Source organism: Drosophila sechellia, chromosome 3L (assembly GCF_004382195.2).
Source record: "Drosophila sechellia strain sech25 chromosome 3L, ASM438219v1, whole genome shotgun sequence".
Lineage (NCBI taxonomy): Eukaryota > Metazoa > Arthropoda > Insecta > Diptera > Drosophilidae > Drosophila > Drosophila sechellia.
The window spans coordinates 18,871,200-18,889,949 of NC_045951.1; the positions used below are offsets into that span (position 1 = coordinate 18,871,200).

The 18,750-nt window shown below is 41.4% G+C and overlaps 2 protein-coding genes across 2 annotated transcripts in view; one reads left to right on the forward strand and one right to left on the reverse strand.

Annotated features, from left to right (window-relative positions):
- The window catches only part of LOC6619346, a 67,113-nt gene that overhangs the window by 31,257 nt on the left and 17,106 nt on the right, over positions 1–18,750 (reverse strand). The window contains exons 2-7 of the mRNA XM_032718650.1: positions 14,343–14,613; positions 13,888–14,024; positions 9,984–10,109; positions 3,431–3,535; positions 2,214–2,305; positions 907–1,143 (exon numbers count right to left, since the gene is read on the reverse strand). Coding sequence (XP_032574541.1) covers positions 907–1,143; positions 2,214–2,305; positions 3,431–3,535; positions 9,984–10,109; positions 13,888–14,024; positions 14,343–14,613 — 968 coding nt within the window. The remainder of the gene's footprint in view (positions 1–906; positions 1,144–2,213; positions 2,306–3,430; positions 3,536–9,983; positions 10,110–13,887; positions 14,025–14,342; positions 14,614–18,750) is intronic.
- Positions 16,036–18,549, forward strand: LOC6619347. The gene is made up of 3 exons (XM_032718651.1): positions 16,036–16,245; positions 16,309–16,341; positions 16,399–18,549. The coding sequence occupies exons 1-3, from the start codon at positions 16,076–16,078 to the stop codon at positions 18,488–18,490; spliced, it is 2,295 nt and encodes a 764-aa protein (XP_032574542.1). The 5' UTR covers positions 16,036–16,075; the 3' UTR covers positions 18,491–18,549.

The following is an 18,750-nucleotide window of genomic DNA, read 5'->3' on the forward strand; positions in this document are numbered from 1 at the left end:
AAAAATGGGAATCATATTGGAGAGGTTAGCCAAAGAGCACGAACAATATGTACAATTGAAAAACGGAGAAAAGCAATCAAATCGAAATGCAATGAAAACATTTTCATTTGCCAAAGCCAGGCTAGAAAATTTGTTACAGCTGGGGTCAAAATAATAGTAAAAGCTAAAGTAATACAAATAATATTTACAAGTATGTGGAAAAGTGTCGTCAAACAATGGTTACATAGAAATAAATATTTTTCTATCAATTTTATAGTATATACGTTTGTTTCCAATAGCTGTGTTGTTTTCTCTATTCCTTATTGTTTCAATGACAAACTTTTTAGAATCAAACTTTGTAAATTTATAAAAAAGTTAGGAGTCCTGCAATGACTATTTTCGTTGGTGCATATAAAAGCACTGATTTTACACCTGAGCAGAAAACCCAGATGTTCTCTTCGAAAGTTGAAAATAAATGTGAGCTAATATCATAAATACATTTACCTAATCCAATCAATCCAATTACAAACTTCACATACTGTCCTCTAATACGGTTTTGCATACAAATTGCATCGGCTGCCAGTTTGCAGCATTTAATTGGAATATACAAAACTTTTTGGGCGACGAATGCTTAACATTCTCGGACACGAAACAGTTTCATTTGTGCCGTCAGTTAACAAACTGCAAACTGGTACTTCGCCTAGCTATTTGCCAAATTGAAATTTGTCATACAAATGCAGTGCAGATGCAGATGCACTTTGTCTGGCCGGGATATGTATATGCACATATCCCATTCAATTCGGGACCGGACTCGAATTCGTCGGACAGAATGGTAATGCTTATTTAATGCTCTCCAATGCAGGTATTCATTCGAGATTCTTCGGCACAATCCCCCATCCCCGCCCACAATTCCCAGCTCCAACTTACCGTTTTACCAGGGCCTTGTGCTGATTTTCCTGGCTAACGGCAATCATGGCGTGCTTGCTGGTCGGGACTTCCTTCTGCCGGATCGTCCAGTAGCAGGTAACGTTCCTCGGATACATGCCAGGATAATTCGGACTTTGCAGGCGACACTTGTTCCGATAGCACTCGTCGAATTGCCTGGTACAATAGGTGCCGGGTGTCACACGTCCCAGTTCGAGCGGCTTATCGGGCAGGCCGTATCTGGAATGGAGGCCAAAAGGTTCAGTTCTCAGTTCACTAAGTGTTGTGCGAGTTTAGGTTCTGCGTCCTTTTCGTTTTCGGTCCGTGCGACTACATTTTGAATGGTATTTAAGGCAGGACCAGCACCACCAACAACACAAAGACCAGCAATTTGCATAAAATGTGCTACGGGACGCACACGCCCACCACTCTACATATACATGTATAGACGGTCATACCTGTGGTCTGATCATTGTTTAGTTTGCTAATGGTGTGCACACGATTCACGGACAACGAACGGGCTTTTCACTTCAAAAATATTCCGATTTACCTTTTAAACAAGAAGCGAAATATGTTTCGAAACTTTGCTTTGTAAGTGTAACTCTCAATTGAGAAATAGTCACTTTAAATGGATTCAAGAAGTTTAAGATACATTATTGCAGATTCTTAAGTTCTATTTAAAGTCAGTTATACTGACTATAACCGTTTTCGCGGTGTAGCAATGACTTGTAAATTCTGTGCAACTTATTCAGGTGTAAAAATACATTTCAATTTCTATTTTCCTCTCGCTCTAATTTTCCTCCTGCAAACAAAAAGCGCGGCACTCGGATGAGGAAGTGGGTGGTGGTGGGAGGAAAAGCGATACGGAGACAAATTTGACACATGCCTAGGCAGCAGGCACAAATGGATTGCAGAGCAAATACATGAGGTGAGGATAAACCTGTATTGAGAAACTAGACAGAACACGGCTCATGTTTTATGCAGGCAACCTCCTTCGATTCGGAATTTCCGGAAAAGCCATCCCCAGGGCAACCAAGTGGCATTGTTCTTTCGGGCAGAAAGATTTAAGTTCTAAGCAAGAGCCTTTGAATCGAGCCAAATCCAGAGCCAGTGCCAGGAATAGAAACATCTATGGAAAGATGAAAACTCGAGCGGGAAAAGCTGAGGCAACTGATGACATTACCCTCGTTGGGTCGAGAAGAGTGGTGAAGTCGGAAGAGGGAAATGCACCGAACCAATATCAATTGAATACTTTTCCAACTGCACAGATATTTGTCAGTTTGCCAGTGCAATTCGGTGCTGCAACTTACCTCACAACTGCATCCGACTGGCTTATAAATTTATATCTTATGCTGAACTCAAAGGGCTTCTCGTCTCGGATATTGCGTGGCGGATGAAATACCTGCAAGAAAATGGAAAGCGGTCGTAGAATGCAATTTGAAATGTTAAAACGCCAAAAAGAGCAATCTATGTGAAAATGTTTCACCGGAATCGTGACTCAAGCTAGTTTCCTGGGATGTGAAACAACAGGAACTGTATCTAACTAAACTTAAACATACACATAAGCAATTCCTTTATAGTACTGATTAAAATATAAGTTAAAGAAAGGAACAAAATACATGTAAGCTGAGGTAGGTCTTTTAAAAACGGCTTCCGATTGACATTTACATGGCTCTCCCATTACTTAAGTTGCAGAAAAGAAGACCTGCCTCTCGATAGAAAACAATACAATTGTATGCTTAACGAGTGCAAATTTCCATCTCGACACGCAATTTCTCTTCAATTATGCCATCTGCGATTTCTCCTTTGATTTTCCTCCATTGCCATGTCAACTGCTCGTCAACACTTTTGCAGACAAGAAGTGTCCGAAGGAGTTTCCTCTCACATGGCGAGTGAACTTTTATTAATTTTCATAATTTATGCTCGGCAACTCGACGGCAGTAACTGAAACCATATTTCCGGCCGAGATCCTCCCATGGACGTGTCCTTTTCGATGCCTTGTCCATTTGCCCGTTTTTATGGCAGCGCGTTTATTTAAAAATTAATCAAAAAGTGGCAGTGGAACTGTTTCGTCGGCTGACAGCCTTAAGAAAATATTACGCATACGACGTGTGGTGTGCGCGGAAAAGTTCTTCAACTTAAAATGAAAGGCTGGACATGTAAACTTTGGGATAAGCTGAAAATTTCATTCTCTGCAGGCTGCAGATCCTCCCATTATGCAGATGGACATATAAAGCATCGTCGACAATGGTGAAACTCGCTCAACTCGCAGATGTTGCATGTACAATCAAATACAATGAACCAAACAAATAAATAATAAATTATAAATTTATATATAATTTATATATTTTACATGAATAAAATTTGTTTAAATCAAATCCAAACAGATGCGCCAAACTTAATGACCTAAAGTCCTGGCAGGGTATGTAATTTGAGCACACACAGGTAAGTCGAGGCTCCCAAAGCTCCAGTTCCAGGCGCCCCATCTCTTTCCCCCGTGCTCCCTCTCACTTGCACTTGCACTCACCTTCACCGAGGCTGTCACCGTGGATGTTTCGCTAAAGTACAATTGCGGTCCGGTGGCCTTGCCGCACCAGGAGCCGCCGGTGAATGGGCGTCCCAATTCGCTGAGCTGCCAAGTAAATAAATAAAAATTTAATTAATTAAAAATCAAGTTTGTTTCGCTGGTGACACGCCCACAGACAGCCAAACAGAGCGGCTAAAAGCAATTTCGCCCAGCTCGGCAAAATGCCACGATGCAACATTTAAAGCCCATAAAGCACCTACGTATGTATGTCGCACACACACACACACACCGTCGCATTAAAAAATTGGGTTAAGTTATAGAGTTCGAGAGCCCATATTGATTTTATTGGCACTGGGTTGGCGAAAAACGCATGGAAAATTAATATACGCACGTTGCAGTGGGCCAGCTGGCGTGGGCTAATGGATTATGAGTGCGTGTTGTGTTGGGCAGTGTAATTTTTTGTTTTCCCTGCCACCTCTCCGCTTAATATTCGATTGTTTTCCCCCGTTTTTCCAACCCCTCCAGTTTCCTCCGCTTTCCAGCGCAACATGCCACTTGGCAGCGGTACCAAAGCGCAGTGTACCCCACTTTCGAGCAGGTATTTTATGCATGCGGAAAACCGTTGGCAACCGGCGAAGGTGTGCGACCAGCAGCTGAACCAACACTGCATCCGTGAAAGCGACAACTGCAAATGCTGTCCCATAAATGTATTTACTTTGCGACCAAAAAAGGGACCCCTAAAGCCTGCCAACCGAATGCTGGTTAAAATATTAACGGAGCCGAAAAAAGAGTGCGAACTTTAAATGGGCGGCAAGAATAATGGGCGTTGAAGTACTCTGCCCTTAATACTGAAAAATCCTCAATATTGTATCACAGTTTAAGCAAATGTTCAAAATATTTATATTTAAAAACATATAAAGGTTTTTATTTTAACTTAAATTGGTTTAGAAAGCATTTAGCACTCAATAGCTTTGAAAGATATTGGGCTATCTAAATACATTTTAACCCTATAAGCTAACATATTCATTAGCTAGTATGATAAAAAGTTATAATTTCTTTTTCTGAATATTTATAAACATACTTTTAAAAATTGTATATTTTAATATTTTAATGTAATTTATAATAATTTATGTTATATGAATGTGAACTCTTTTTAAGTTAAATAATTCGAAACTCATACAGAATTCCTGAGCTCCTGAATACCCGCTATATGCGCACAATCACAAAAAGCTTTTCGCCCCAGGACAACTGACATCTATTGAGCCTGCTCGCATAGACAGCATTAATATTGCTAATACCAGGACGATGAGGACACTGCCGGTTCCGGTTCTCAATTCTTTTCTGCTGCCTGCGGCCTGGGTCAGTGGCCACCAGTCGATAAATGTGGGGATCGGGAAATGGCGACGGCAATGGCAACGGCAGCTCATTTACACTGAGGTTCCAATTGATTAAGTTTTTAGTTAATGGGTTATTTGAACTGAACCGACGGCCAACGAGCCCGTCCCCTGGCAGACCCTGGCTGCCCCGGCCATGTCCTGCGGCTGCCTCAAACTCAAACAACAATTTTTGCTGTAATTGCAAAGTCGCCAATCGAGGTCTGGCCAATATTTGTAACTGGTTAGAGTTGCAGTTGCACTGGAGTCTTGTCGGCCCATTGCTGCTGTCATATTGAATGGCAATGGCCAGTCCGTCGGCCATCCTACTCTATCTCATCGCCAGGATGAATAGTGGATTTGGTTTGGCTGGATTCTGGTTGGAGTGGGCATGGAATGGGGCAAATGATCCTGGCAGGACGGGCCACAGGCAGGCTTGACTGCCCGGCATAATGGTAATTTTCTGATTTCGATTTTGTGTAAATTCATTGCAAACTCTGGACGAATCCTGCTCACAGGACACTAATTCGCACACTCACAAAAAATATCTAAATGGAGATAAAAGTATTTAAGCAATAGACATAGTGAGATAGCTATGAGATATAAGATAATTTAATAAAAAAATATTTGTTAAATTGTTAAATATTTTTTAAATAAATAAATCTTGTTCTAAAGAACTTTCTGTTGCAGGTAATATAGAAGTCGGGAACATGTTATATCTAAAATTAATATTCGGAACTTATCAATTTATTGTCAGAATACAAAATCATAGTTCCAGTGTTTTTTGGTATTAAATATTTTTATTCTGTAGACAAACTATATTTTTAAGACCTAATCACTGCAAGGGTATAAAAACAAAAACCTCTAGTGGCTATTTTTCATTCTTGTTTCATATACTTTTGCGTGAAATAGGCACAAGTTTTACAAGGCTTATTTCTGAAATATAAATATATTTTTATTCAAGTTAACTCTGATTTCTCTGAGTGTTCTGTCTTTTTCCCCTCTTTGGCTTTCCCTCCATCTTAACCCACTGGTCGTTCCTCTTCATCATCGTCATCATGTCCATTGTGTGCACTGGAGCGTTATTAGCATCGACTTCATAACGAATTATTGGACCTTGGTCCTTGTGTGTGTGTGTGTGTTCTTTTAAGCCCGATTCTCCTTTTTTTTGCCCTCCTTTGCATAGCTGGCCTATCTGCTCTTGCTATTTCTGCCACATTTTCTGTTGGTTTTAAATTGATTGAATTAGTATTGTAGCAGGAGACTTTTTTGGCTATGGCCTATGGGTTTAATTTTATAGGCTTTTTTTTATTAGGTCAGTGCTAATAATTGCCTGACATTTTGGCCAAACATTTGCTCATATGCCAGTCGAAATGTTGGCCTACTAAACTGGTTAGCGTTCAATGGGCACGAGTTGATATACAAATTTTAAGTTTAATAGTACATTCAGAAATCTGGTTCAAAACAAAAGAAGCCTATTGTGATGTTAAAAGTAATTTCTTTAATTCAGTTGAAGGCGCTTGATAAATTCAGCATCACTTCATCCTCATCCATTAAGAACTTTCTAGCTATTAATGGGAGTTTCGGTTGCATTCTGTAACCCCCGCAGATATCCGTAATATATTGTTCCGTACTCTGGGTCTGCGCCCATACGCACACACACATATGCAATACAGTGAGTGCGATAAAAGTTTTATCAGCATTGTTGATGTACTGGCATCCGCAGAATCCTTCTCGCTTCATAATCTGCCAACAATAAACAAAAGCTGCCGCTTGTCAGTTTCGCTCCGCATCCTTTTCCTCCCCCAGATGCCACGCCTTTTATTGCACACTGTTTTTTCACATAATTGTGAAACAATTTAAGCGCATAATGCTAGCACTGGCCGACTGTCGCCGCGTTCTGTTTGATTTATAGTAATTTAAAGCGTTTGGCATATTACAAGTAAGTAACTTAACCGTGAAGGCATTTCATTTGCAACACAAATGCTGGAAGATAGGCCAATAAATTACAAAAATTATATATTCTAAGCTCAGCAAAACCAAGAGTTATGTTCTTAGCGCACAGCCATGGCAGAGTTGTTATATAGTATACATACACTGGACTAACCAATAAAAACTATGGACAAGCTGAGACAGGACCAAGCTGCCTTCACTCCTCCAGTTGTTGTCCTTGGCTGGGGTGGGGGAAAACAGAGGGTCGGGATGTTATGATTGTCAAATATTGAGTCATTTGGCCAAGCTGCTCTCGCAAGGACACACAAGGATAACAGCTTCCTCCTCCGCCGACCGCCTGACTTTGTTGTCTCTGTTGATTTAGGTCAATACGTTTATGCATAAACTTTATTATTTATGATTAGCAATATTATACAAAAGGTCCAGTGGGAGTTTCAGCCGGTTAGAACCAGAGATACCGCGTAAAACTGGCCTCACAAGTAAGGCGAATTTCGTTTCTGGCTAAAACAGCCAGAATAATCAAAATATAGATACATGTGTATCTGAAAACATAGTTGCAAGAATGTGGACCTATGCAAATTGACTTAAAGGAGTTTAAACTTTGTCGCTACTTAAGAACTGCGAGAGATTGTTTGCTGAATTATTAAAAATAATTCCGAAAAGGTCAAGATAAGGACAGCCCAGTTTCGCTCCGCTTTTGGCCTGCTACAAAATGCATGAGACAGAATGTCCAACTAAATTAAATAAATGATTAAACCGAAACTTCAGACTCGACACGGGGTGCTGCGCCTGAACCTGGGTAAATCATATATAACCGTATATGTGGGAAAGGCAGCGGATATAAATTTTCCGTTTCGGTCAAGAATTTATGTGGCCAGGCCATGACACGCATTATTTATACAGATCGGAGGGCCTGGGGCTTACAAAACCGCGTCAGCAGTTAAAATTGCCTTTACTGGGGTAAAAAAAAAACAAGCAGCTCCGATGGAAATGGAGGTTTTGAAGGGGGAAACACAACACAAACCTGCGGTTAGTTACGAGTCTATATAGAACTGCAACTACAACAATAAACAATGCACGAGCAGCGGCAAAAAACTGAAAATATTTAACTGCATTTTTAAACCGGAGAGCAATGCCAAATATAGAAAAAAAAATATCGAGTACATAAATGGCTCACGTATGTAACGAATTTTGGAATACCCTCTAAGGTATTTCACATATAATAGTTACTGTGTTACGATTATAAAAGTATACACATTATAAGTACTAATTTTCAGGCTAAATCATTAAATTTTTCGTTTAATTTACCTTGACACTGCGTTTAATTAGTTAATTAACTGATTTTTTTTAACTATACTAAACTTTTTTCTTATTTTGAAATGCTACATTCAGTTTTTTATTTCTTTGGCATTTCAAAAAAAGATCCTCCTATTTATTTTGTAGAGCTTACCCTCTGTGAGCGTATGAAAGCCGCTGCTGCCGGAAAATGCAGCGGCAGGAAAAACTAGATGCATGCCTGTTAGCCAACCCCCTCCCGCGTGCCGTCGTCCTTGCGGAAATCCCTCAACTCCGTACACATGTCAAGCGCCAAATGAAACCTCAACAGGACAGCCCAGGAGTGCCTGCGATGGCTGCACTGGATGGCTATTCCATATCCTTAGTCCAGCTTCGTTTTTCAGTTTTTGGGGACGAGCACCGCAAAATGTCAGCGCACGCCCCACGCTTGTTTAAATTTATTGTTGCACAAAGCGACCGGCAGACACAGAAGGCCGGCGGGAAAAGTCCGGGCTTCGGAGGGCCTACGTAGCTAAACTAATAGAGGTTTATGGTTTTCCAACAGTCGGACAGTGGGCGGAATGGCTCTTTATACCGAGCGATGGGAAATGCAACCAATGAAAACCTATAGTCCCAGTAAATAGGAAGGAACTGTGGAAGGGAGTGGGAAAATGGACTAAACATGTGAGGTAATCTCTAAAGGTATGGAAGGTTTACTAGGTATCTCTTCCTAAGAAGGAGGGAGTAAGACCATGTTATATCGCTTTTTTGTCAGGATTTTATATAGTACTAAGGTACTTTTTATTATATATACTTGTATTATAACTAGCGCTGCTTCAACTCTTTTTGCTCTTTGCATGCATCAGCATATATTTTCCTGCAGGCGATATTAACTTTTATTTTTTATCAATCACATTTAAAATGATATGTAAGAAAAAATTTGCAGGTGTTTTAATTATTTTAGATCAACCAACCATCCACTTCATATCCCAAAATCATCTTAAGGCAGAGGATTATGCGAACTTACACATTCGTTTGGCATTCGCCTTTCAGCACTTCTGTGCGAATATTTAATTTAATCCCCAAATTAAAACAGCTCAAGGGTTCTGGGCGGGAATGGCAGCAAAGCGAGCAGTCCGTCTGGGCTTTATCAAAAGCGATTTAAGCAGGGCCAGTCAACCCGAAACCCAGATAAAGATACCGATGCAGAAACGCAAAGTGAAACAAAAACTGAGACACAAGCGGATACATTTGCGAAGCGGAGGGGCATTTAAACATATTGCACAAGTCAATTACAGGGATTTAGTGAGCTCTTTCGGACATTTTATTTAGCCAGGATTTTGGTTTTAGCATTACAAGGGCGAGGACATCAGCACAGCACAGCACTAGTCACCAGCCAGTTTCCAAACGTGTCCGCAAAATTTGCGATAAAAATATACACCACGCACACAGATCCTGGTACATGTTAAATAGTTTTCCTTTTCGGCCCAGAGAAGGGCAAATGGATGTGACCCAACAACACTTACAGCACTCAAGCTCCCAATCCCGGGATCGGCAGGACACACACAGACATGGATATCGGGCCAGAGACGTACACAGGCGCAGCATTCAATTCAATTTGCCGGGCTAATGTGGTATTTGTCAACAGAGAACCAAACAGAAAATTACAGAATTACTCGGACATTGATTGAATCGAACGACGGCGACATCGAGGAAAGCTACCAATGATGAGAAGCCAAAGTCCTCGCCCGGATTTTCCAGCCACCCAACCACCCACTCTCCACCACCCACAACCCATCGCATCCCACCACCACCACCCAGTTGGGCATGAAATTATGGGCAAGCAAGCAACGCAAGCAAATGGAGTGCAAACTCCCGGACACAATTTCCCGCAAACTATTTTTATTATCACGTAACATGAATTTTAATAAATGGAATTCCAGCCCACTCACCTGCATGAAACCCTCGGGACATCCTGGCAACTCGCCCGTGGGACTGAGGTTCGTTTCGTAACCATCCACATCCGTGTCGACCATGCCCTCGTCGAACCTTCCCACCGTGAAGCCATCGAAGATGATCTGTAGGAGTCAAATTTAAAATAGTAATAATTTGGTGAAAATTTGAGTAAAATAGAAGAATCTATACCATTATATTAAAATATTATCGATTATAAGAAGTGTGCAAATTATAAATAACTTTAAAACAGAACTTATTGAAAGTAATTTTAAAGTAAGTTGTTTATGAATAGCTGACTAGAAAAGTTAATTAAAAACAATTTAAAAAGTTCGATACCACCTACGTTATTATAAGACTTACTATCGTTAATCCTTTATTAATTAAATTCTTTTTAATCTAAATCTTTAGAGTACAGTTTTGTTACGCATTTCAGGGTACTAACACTATATTTTATATTTGCTTAAAGCTTTGCAAATGAAATTCCATTTGCGAAAAATGTAGGGAACAGCACAACGCCCACTGTTTGCATATTTGATTGGCCATAAAAAATATAATACCGCATTCACACTGCCTCGGAAGAGGGAGTCAAGTCAAGGTCAAAGTAAGGAAGTTGTGCGAGTCAGAGAGTCAAGTGTCTAATCCCGTATGCAATATGTACTCGTGCGGCACATGAGTTTTCCTAATAAAATATGCAAATAAATGCCTGCCAGAGTGTGTGTCGAAAATTGGAAAGAAAACTCCAATAAAAGGGTTCGGCCTCGGGTTTCAGTTGCCTGCCACTTGCTTTTCATTTGGCCGAATTTCCCAACACCTACGCACATGAAGAGATTTTCACTTCCAATTTGAAATATTAAACAAAGGCAAAAGTGACAGCGAGCAAAAATGAAAATGAGGAAGGGAAATCCACATCGCACATGGCATTTGTGGCTTCATTAGAAGCGGCAACTGAACGACAGAGGGAAATTCTGTGAAAAACTTTTGCATCTGTAAGTTTGCTCTGGACTTCAACGTAGACTTCTCGTCCGAAAATTCTCCTGGACAAATGAGAAAGCATAATTTATGTGTAGTGTATGCTTTTTAAGGAGTTCTCTCATGTTTTATGGTTTTTTCCTCTCGAACTTTTTTGGTCTTCGACGTGACAAGCTGCGAAACTTTAAGGACTTTAAGGAAAACTTACTGACTGCCTTAACAGACACTTTAAATAGAGTGGTCAGTGGTGTTGATTTCGATTTGTTTGCAGCAGTAAATTAGGTCTTCATTTAAATTTATCGCAAAATAAATCCATCATTAGCTCGACCAGAAAATACCAATATTTTGCGAAATTCCATCAGCTCTGCTTAACTGAGCAAAGTGATATCAGTTTCATTCTAATTGTCATACTAATTGGGCATGAAAATACAACAAATTGTTGGGAAAATTATAAGCGCACATTTTTAAATTTCCTTGAAAACAATTGGGAAAAACGTTTTACACATACAAACAATTTACAATGCAAAAAAAAAAAGATTAAATAAAGGCTTATATTTTTTATTACAAAAAAACTACTAAGCTAAAGTTTCCCTTTGGTTGCTTTCTTCCATAAATTTTCCCGTCCATTAAAGGGCGATCAAAACAAGCTTTAATTATATTTTTTATATATTTTTAATTATTATATTTGATTGCAGCTAACATATTTCAGCGTTTGGGTTAAGGCATTTCCATTAAAAATTAGCCCATGGGTGCATGGCTGAGTCCCAGGCAATTTAAACTTCTCCCTGCCGCGAAGTTCTGGGACTCCGGCTGACAATCATCAATCAATATGTACAAACAGACAACATCGCATCCTTCCATCGAATCCTCGTCCCGCCGATGTCTAACATTATTATTTCAAGCAATTTCTTACACAGACGCACCCGGGTGAGAACCAAAAAAATATATATGAAAATCGAAGGGAAAGCGGAAAAAACGGGAAGCCTCGGAAAGCCAACCGCATGATTTATATGCCACGATGAAGAGGTGAACAAAAAATGTACACTGAGCTACACTGCCATAAAGGGGGTGTTAGTTTATAAAGTATATAAATAAAATAAAAAATAAACTAATATAAAATTTTAATATTAGGGTAAATAACCAAACAATAAACTCATCTAACAATCAAGCTGAATTTACTTGCAGTCAGATAGCAAACTGTTTTAGGTGTATCCACGTTCTATCGAAAAGTGTTCTACAAATTCGGCAACGCGAAATAATGCAAAGCCCACCAAGGAACATTTTGCATACATCATTCCACATTCACCCATATATATACATATATACTTATGTAGTATATACATATACCGGGATGTGTGAGACTCCCAAGCGGATTGGGGAAATTTAAGGAGCAAATGGGGCGTCGTGGGAGCTGGGGAACAGATTTGCTGACTACCACTTCCTGGGACTCAACTGCTCATTGCGATGTTTACGCAAATTGCTGGGGAAATCAATTATTTTCGAAATTGAAATTGACGTTTCTCTGACAGCTCGCCAAAAATGTTTGAAGTGTGTCTAATTTCATTGTCAACGTGGGTGTTTCCACTCCTCCCGAGCCGCTCGAGTCGCTCGAGCCGCTCGATTTGTTTGCTTATTTCGGCGACTGCCTCCTTCTGCTTTTCGGTCCCCCATTCTAGCTTGTGCCCAAGTCATTTTAAAGATCCGGTCCGGTTCATTTAAAAAGCAGGCGGCATGGCTGGGATTCAACTGCAATCGTTGGAAGTCCTAATTAAGCACGCACCAAATGCCAGCGCCGCTAAAAATGTCAGGAGATATGCCGCCAAGGCGAGAAATGGAGACATTCTGCCTAACAAGCACGAACGGAGTGCGGTGAATGCGACCATGGAATATACATACGTGTTTTCGGAATACCCTGCTAGCTCGGCAAATATCACTGTATGTACCCAGATTGAGTCCTTTCAAATTTTTTGGCTACGGTTTCGGTACAGTTTTTAAATATTTTCACAAAAATTAGAAATGTATTTTTTGCCCAATCTGTTCATACATTTTGGTAAATATATAGAGCTTAGACTTATGTAATTTCGATGTACCCTGCAAACTGAGAAAGTACCTTATTTATCCCTGCAGTCCCGACTGTGGCGAGTGTCCGCGCCAAACAGAACCCATATACCTTGTCCGGATGGCGGACACATAAAGCCCCTCGCGTGATATGTGCGAATCGGATTGCCATTGTTGAGAGCGGGGGTGTGTCTCGGAATACTTCACGGCGGTGCATTTGTGCGTTTCGCTGTCTGCTGGCGGTGTGTATGTGTGTGGGTTGTTTCCCGTTAGAGTGCACTCCTCCCCCAGGACACTCCTCCTTCTGCCCTCAAGAGCATGTGTGTGTGTGTGCATTGCACTTTTATTTCGCTGACGCACGGCTAATCTTTGGCCTACGGCGCACTAAAGCCAACAAACGGACAACGGACAACGGACAGTGGACTACAACACGAGCTGGACAAACACTCCACTCTGATTCCACAGCACCAGTGATGCGAAGGTACCAATATTACCTTCTGCATTTAGGTGCTCAACACTGACTTTCTTTACAAGGCATTACTGCAAGTCAATACTATTTTAAAGCTTACTTTAAATGATAAAATAATTGGAATAAAATTGTTCCATTCACATTTTCTAATAGGTTACATTCATCATAATAATGCAGTTCAATCACTTTGATTGATTTGTATATGCACATATACTGTTATGAAACTTGAATGCAGAAATTAAAATTAAGGAAAATAAATAAGCAAACAAAAAGTTGTTGACTATAAAATATTTACATTTAATAAATGTATAGGATTGTAAGTATGTGCACCCATCTACTCCATTTAGGTACAAGTACCTGGACCCTTCTCATCACTGTCCAACTCCCCACCACCTCCTACTCACCTGCACAATGTCGCCTTGATCATGACCGGATGCTGTGAATGTCAAGTGACAGAGGAAGGGCAATTTATTCCACTGTGGCGTTGGCACTTTTATGGCATAGGTGCGTCCGATATCGCCATAATATGTACGATTGCAGACTGCAGGGGGTCGGAAAGAAGAATGTGAATTGGCGGTACAGTGGTTTAAGCAAAGTAAACAATCGAATGTGTAGCAATATTTATATATACGTTAACTGATAGTTAACTGGCATGGTACTCAGTACTCATACGCAGTGTTGTCTCTACAAATATTTTATTTTTTGTGCTCATAACATGGCGTTGCACTCCCAGTTAAGCTACCTTTAAAAAATCCTAGTGCAAACATTGTTTCATAAGTTCACTCCTTCGATTGCTTACTGTACTGTTGGCCACTCCTCTCGTCGGAGAAGCGGACGACAGCTGGCGGCATTTACTCACCGGAGCAATGTTTGGGTTCATCGCTGCCATCGGCGCAATCGCTGCGTCCGTCGCAGTATTTGTCCAGGGGCACGCAGATGGTGCCGCTGTTCCCGCTGCCTTTGCAGGAGAACTCGGAGACGCGGCAGGCGAGTCCCAGGGTAGTGGCCAGCAGGACGACCAGGAGCGCCGGCAGAAGGAGCTGCAGCTCCACCAGCCGCTGCAGCGGAGATGAAGATGAAGCGCACAACCGATGATGGCAGTGTTTGTGACGCCTCCCCATCCTAGGCATCTGAAACGGGAGTGGGTGGAGGGGCAACGGAGAAGGAGATTAGTTGAGTCAACAAATTGTCAGGTGATGTGCTGGAATCAAAGGGCTCCTGTCAACCGGAAAATGAGATGGCGGTGCGTCGGAGGAAACGACCGCCAGCTGACCCAGATGAGTGGTGCGAATTTGAACAGACAGGGGTTTGTTCACCCCGTCACCTTGCCACGCGGATCAGGAAGCAAACAAACGATGACGATGGAGTTGCGAGTGTTTACCCTTTAAGCTTAAAGTTCACTAGTTTGGAGTACAAATGTCAGTTGCATCATACGGAATCATTGGATAGGACACAATTTCTTTCTAAAGCCTTTCAGAATATCCATATAATAATCCTATAATATTATTGTAGGTGCCGGTTGCTATTAACTTGAAACCCTTTCAATTGGTAGCTAACTTATGAGTTAGCAAACTTATTTAAATACATTTCCTTTCCTAGTGGAGAGGGAAACCTTAGGTATTCCCTCACCTGGGTTCGTTTTACCATTTTTGTCTCTCTTTCATCCCCTTTTATCTCTTCGAGCTGCCCCTCGTGGCCTTCTCATTTTTTGCAACTCCGGCTTAGCCCCCAGCTAATTATTTTAGCTTCAGCTGGGATATCCTTTTTCGGCCACTTGTAAGTTGCTGAAACAACAGGACAAAGCAGGGTGGAAAACGCTTGCCTCAGATTCAGACCTTCAGTCCTTCGGTACTTCGGTCCCCGAGCAACGGACGCTCCCCAGTTTCTTGGGCTAAGTAACTGAAAGTGTCCTGGTTGGCATTATCTCCACCCCTTAACCCCGCACACTCACACACACTCGTATGGGTGTGTGTAGATGGCAGGCGTTCCGCAGGGGGAAGACACAATTATAGCACAAGTCGAGCGGGAAGCATATTGACAGGAGAAAGCCACGAGGGTCCGACTCAGTAGAAGAAGAGGTCCGGGAAAATGGGGAGCGAAGCGTTATGAGTGTTTTCCCGTTTGGCACGCGTCGCTTTTCCCCCAAACCCCCCTCTTTTCGCAGACGCTGGACTGGCGTGGCACATTATTATGCTTTATTTCCGTGTACCGTCTTCTTGCGTTATTTTTATAAAAAGCAAGCACACGTTTCTTACTGTTAAATACATTCACTCTATTTCCTATCCCCCCTTTTCATTTTATTTTATTTTTCAGAAAGAAGAGAAATCAAATTTTAGGGTTTAGAGACAACGTTTTTGGAAAAGGAAATGAAATGTGAAGAATGGCAAGTCGATGCTTATATACCAAAAAAGAACAATCTAGTGCCCATTTTGTTTTTAAAAAGTATACGATTTTTAATTTTACGACAATATGCGATTAATTTATTTTCGATAGGTTATATTCTAATAATTTTAGGTGGCAACACTTTTAGAGTTGTAGAGTACGTGGAGAAAGTTGACACTTGAAAATAAATTCGAATTCATTTCTCACAAAATGCCACGAACTTCGATATTTGATTCGGATTCAGATGAGCGCGAAGATCTTGCGCTTCTTAATACTCGTAAGGTCAGCAATGGCAGGGTGAAAAAGCGTAAGAGGAAGAGCAAAGACACCATCTACAAGCAGGATGAACTCCTGAAAAATAAAAACCATAACTCCTCCAGGTGAGAAATTTTTAAAATACGGTCATAATTAATATATATACATAATTATAACTTCGTATTCAGCGCTTTTCCAGCAGTAAATGAACCATTGTACCGGTAAGCCATATGCATTTAATTATGGAAACGATTAATTAACATTAATTCCGATTTAAGTGGACGAGACCCAAAGCCGCTGCCCACCAAGTTCCGCGGTGATAAGGATGTTCTGGACTTCGGCCTCGGGAAACATGCGGATCCCATGAACGTCGTCCACGAAGAGGGTTCAATGAAACCTCCAAAGTCATCGAAGATTGTCAAGACCCGACGATTGCCCAACGAGGCAACAACATTTCCAACTGAACGCCAAGATGTTCTAAGATCCCCCGTCAGAATAGAACTTAATCTGCCAATGGCTTCACATTGGTTGTTTAATCGCCATTTTCGACCCGTGTCACCTATCCGCAGGAGCTTTGTGGATGATATTGATATAGATACGCCATCGTTGGAGGATATATGGTGCAGTTACTTGAACGTGAAGATGGGAATTATACAGCTCTCGGATGCTGTATGGCCATTGTGTTGCATGGCGAATTTGGAGACATCCAAAACTCCGCCTACAAAAAGAGTTAGGTGCGCCGAAAATCTCCATAATAAGAATATTTTCGAAACTGGTTTGGAAAGGCAGATCGGAGAGAATGAGCTGCGGGTCTTGAATCAGTGGTTAGAATCTGAGGTGCTCAATAGTCCTCATACTGATATGGAAAAATCCGATTTAAATGGAAAGGAAAGAAAAGGAAATGCACCCCAGAAGCCTCGGATTCTAGACAATGAAGAAGTCTCCTTTTCTAACTTGACTATTGGAATCGAAGAGGAGCGAGCCATCAAGGAATGGATAAATAAGGAAGGGCTCAGCGAACACTACAGTGATATAGATGAGTACGATATGCTATTTAAACTAGCCAGAGATCCTGAAAAGAACCGCGATCTTCTGTTTGACTTACTGAAGCCCAAGGATCTTATCCCCCAGGATAAGGCTGCTTGGAAAAAGTTTCCACCAAAGGTGTTGCAATTGGCACAGAAACCAGATTTTGTTGAGCCTGAGCCTTCCTTGGATAATATTCCGGAAAAAGAAACTCCATTTATTGAGAATAAACCAGAAAAGCCTGTTATCATCGAGGTCAAAGACATTAAACCATTAGTCCCCAAACCAGAGGACGAGGCAGATATACAGGGTTGGCTACAGCAATGCAGTGAAACCATTTCCCAACAACTGCAGCTTGTCATCAATGAGGACAGTTCCAGCAAACCAGCTTCTGCAGAGCCCGAGGGCATTGACTTCGAATCCGAGATTAGCAAGCAGCAACTGCAACCCCGAATCATGGGAGAAAGCAAAAAAAAACTCTCACCAGAATCTGGATGGCAGAACAGCTTCACAGTTCGCCTCGACGACTTCGAGGACATCGTCGACCACAATATGACAGAGTTTAGGGATCCCCAAGCTAAGAGAATCCGATCCAAGTGGAACCAGCGCTTTGGATTAAAGTTGGCGGAGAATTTGAGAAGATGTGTGCTGCTTCCGCCTCTGCCAGTTCATCTGGACAAGTGCCTCCAGAGGATCAGAATCCTAAGGCGTCCCAACAGGCGCAATGTGGAGCAATTGCGCCTGCGCGTCGAGATGAATTTTTGCAAAACGTATTGCACACTGAGTATGAACCGAAACTTGAATCTTGGAATTGCGGCTAATACCCTAGGCAACGCCGTCTACAATAGAGACATAGATGTGATCCAAGTGCGGTATGAGGCCTCACAAATAGCCTGGATTTGGGTCGATGGCAGTGTCTTGATAATCAATGGAAGAGGCAAAGCGATGCTGGCCGAAACCCAAAGGGATATATTTTTAAGGATTTCTGGAAAGCCGAACTTTAAAGCCGACCCCACACACAAGCTTCTACACCTTCGTCTCATTTCCTGTGCCCACTTTCCATGGGCCATCTCTTTGCCGGAATTCACTGCGTCAAGCGCTATTTCTTCAGAACCCAATATGAAGTATGTCTACTACGTGGACAAGACTATTCCCGGGGTGGCAGCCCGTGTCCATGAGACGGGAATGATCCAGGTGTTTGCCATGACCACGAGTGATGCGGATAATATCCTGAAGATCCTCTACCCCATTACGGCCAATCACCGCAAGGCCACCACCATAGATGGCACCCCCATAGTTGGCATCAAAAAAGAAATAATTGACGAAGAATATCCGTCAGGTTAATAACATATTTACTTAATCATTTCATCTAAAATAAAAATAATAAAGCTTATTGTATAGCGAGTGGGAATCGGATGTTGTTAATACTCATTAATAATATATAAACTTTATGTGGTCGTCATCTTCTGACTGAAATCAGTATACCAAAATTGTTTCCCTCTAAATATTTTCTGTCCGTCAAAACAGTTTTAAATTTGTTGTCATGCAAATTTCGTTTCTTTTCCTTGGCTTGAACACATTTGTCTCAGTAGAAAGTTAATTTG